Source organism: Condylura cristata, unplaced genomic scaffold (genome assembly GCF_000260355.1).
Source record: "Condylura cristata isolate star-nosed mole 26May11 unplaced genomic scaffold, ConCri1.0 scaffold00117, whole genome shotgun sequence".
Lineage (NCBI taxonomy): Eukaryota > Metazoa > Chordata > Mammalia > Eulipotyphla > Talpidae > Condylura > Condylura cristata.
This window is the reverse complement of record NW_004567218.1, coordinates 73074-74299: the sequence shown is the minus strand read 5'-3', so window position 1 is coordinate 74299 and position 1226 is coordinate 73074. Positions and strand designations below refer to the sequence as shown.

General features: G+C 60.0%; 1 gene segment (V, D, J or C); it reads right to left on the bottom strand.

Moving 5' to 3' along the window:
* The window catches only part of LOC105854665, a 2699-nt gene extending 1542 nt beyond the window's left edge, over window positions 1-1157 (bottom strand). Inside the window, 2 exon segments of the V gene segment in view lie at window positions 763-875; window positions 910-1157. Coding sequence covers window positions 763-875; window positions 910-1157 — 361 coding nt within the window.
* Between the last annotated feature and the right edge of the window lie 69 nt (window positions 1158-1226).

Below are 1226 nucleotides of genomic sequence, written 5' to 3'. Positions count from 1 at the left end.
GGGGCCTATCGGGGGGCCTTTTGGGGGACCTGTCGGGTGGCCTGGCACCGTGTAGTGTCCTGCACTGCCCATGTCTCAGCACCAGGTCATGTAGGGTGGCTCCGGCGTCTCTCCAGGTGGCCATTGTGCAGTCACCATGGCCCAGAGGAACCCAGGGGCTCCCTCGGTGGTGCGTTTCGGTATGTGTGGAAGAGAATGTGGTGTGGGGTGCTCAGAGTATAATGAGACAATATGGGGCCTCCAGGGGTCCCCACCTTCGTCACCAGGGTTTGGACTGGTTTCTTCAGTGCTCACTGTGTGATGGGAGTGAAGTTCCTGGAATTTTCTGTCCTGGAGCACTGAGTGGACAGCGTCACCTGTGCCAGGCCAGCGGGATCTGACCTGGACACGGGGATGAGGAGCCCATGGGGTTCTGGTGTGAAGGTTCTGCAGAGGCACCTGGGACTGGTGAAGGGTCCTGTCCCAGGGGAGGTCTCACTGTGACGGAGTCACCTCCTCCTTGGGGCGCCCTAGGAATGTGGGTAACCTGGGGAGATGTGGTGACCTGGGGAGCTGAGGCCTTGCAGAGGGAGCCCCAGGCAGGAGGCCCCAACCCAAACCCTGCACCTGCTTCTGGCTGTGCTCTGTGCTGTGAGCCTCCTGTGCCTCCTGCTGTCCTGGGCCCCTGGGTCCTGACCATGCCCCAGTGGATCCGCCCAGCCCCCTCCTGTCCTGCAGGGTTTGTGTCTGGGCTCACACCCGCTCCCCTCACTGTGTCTCTCACACAGAAATACACGGCGGTGTCCTCGGGCCTCAGGCTGTTCATCTGCAGATACAGCGAGTTCTTGCCGTTGTCTCTGGAAACAGTGATTCGGCCCTTCACGGAGTTCACACGCCTGTGCTACCACCATTAGCATTAATTCCTGGAACTCACTGAAGCCCCTTCCCGGGGCCTTGAGGACACAGCTCTTGTTGTAGCTGCTGAAGGTGAACCCCGATGTTGCACAGGAGAGTCTGAGAGACCCCTTAGGCTGCACCAAGTCTCCCTCAGGCTGCACCAAGTCTCCCCCAGACTCCACCAGGTTCTCCTCAAACTGAACAACTGCAAACATGGACACAACAGTCAGGACACTGGCTCTCAGCCTCCGCTTCAACTTCTCCTGTCCCCTCTTCCTCATGGTCTCTAACTCCCAGCACTGACCCCCTAGAAGAGCCAGGAGGAGCAGCCAGCTCAGCCCACGCTCCAC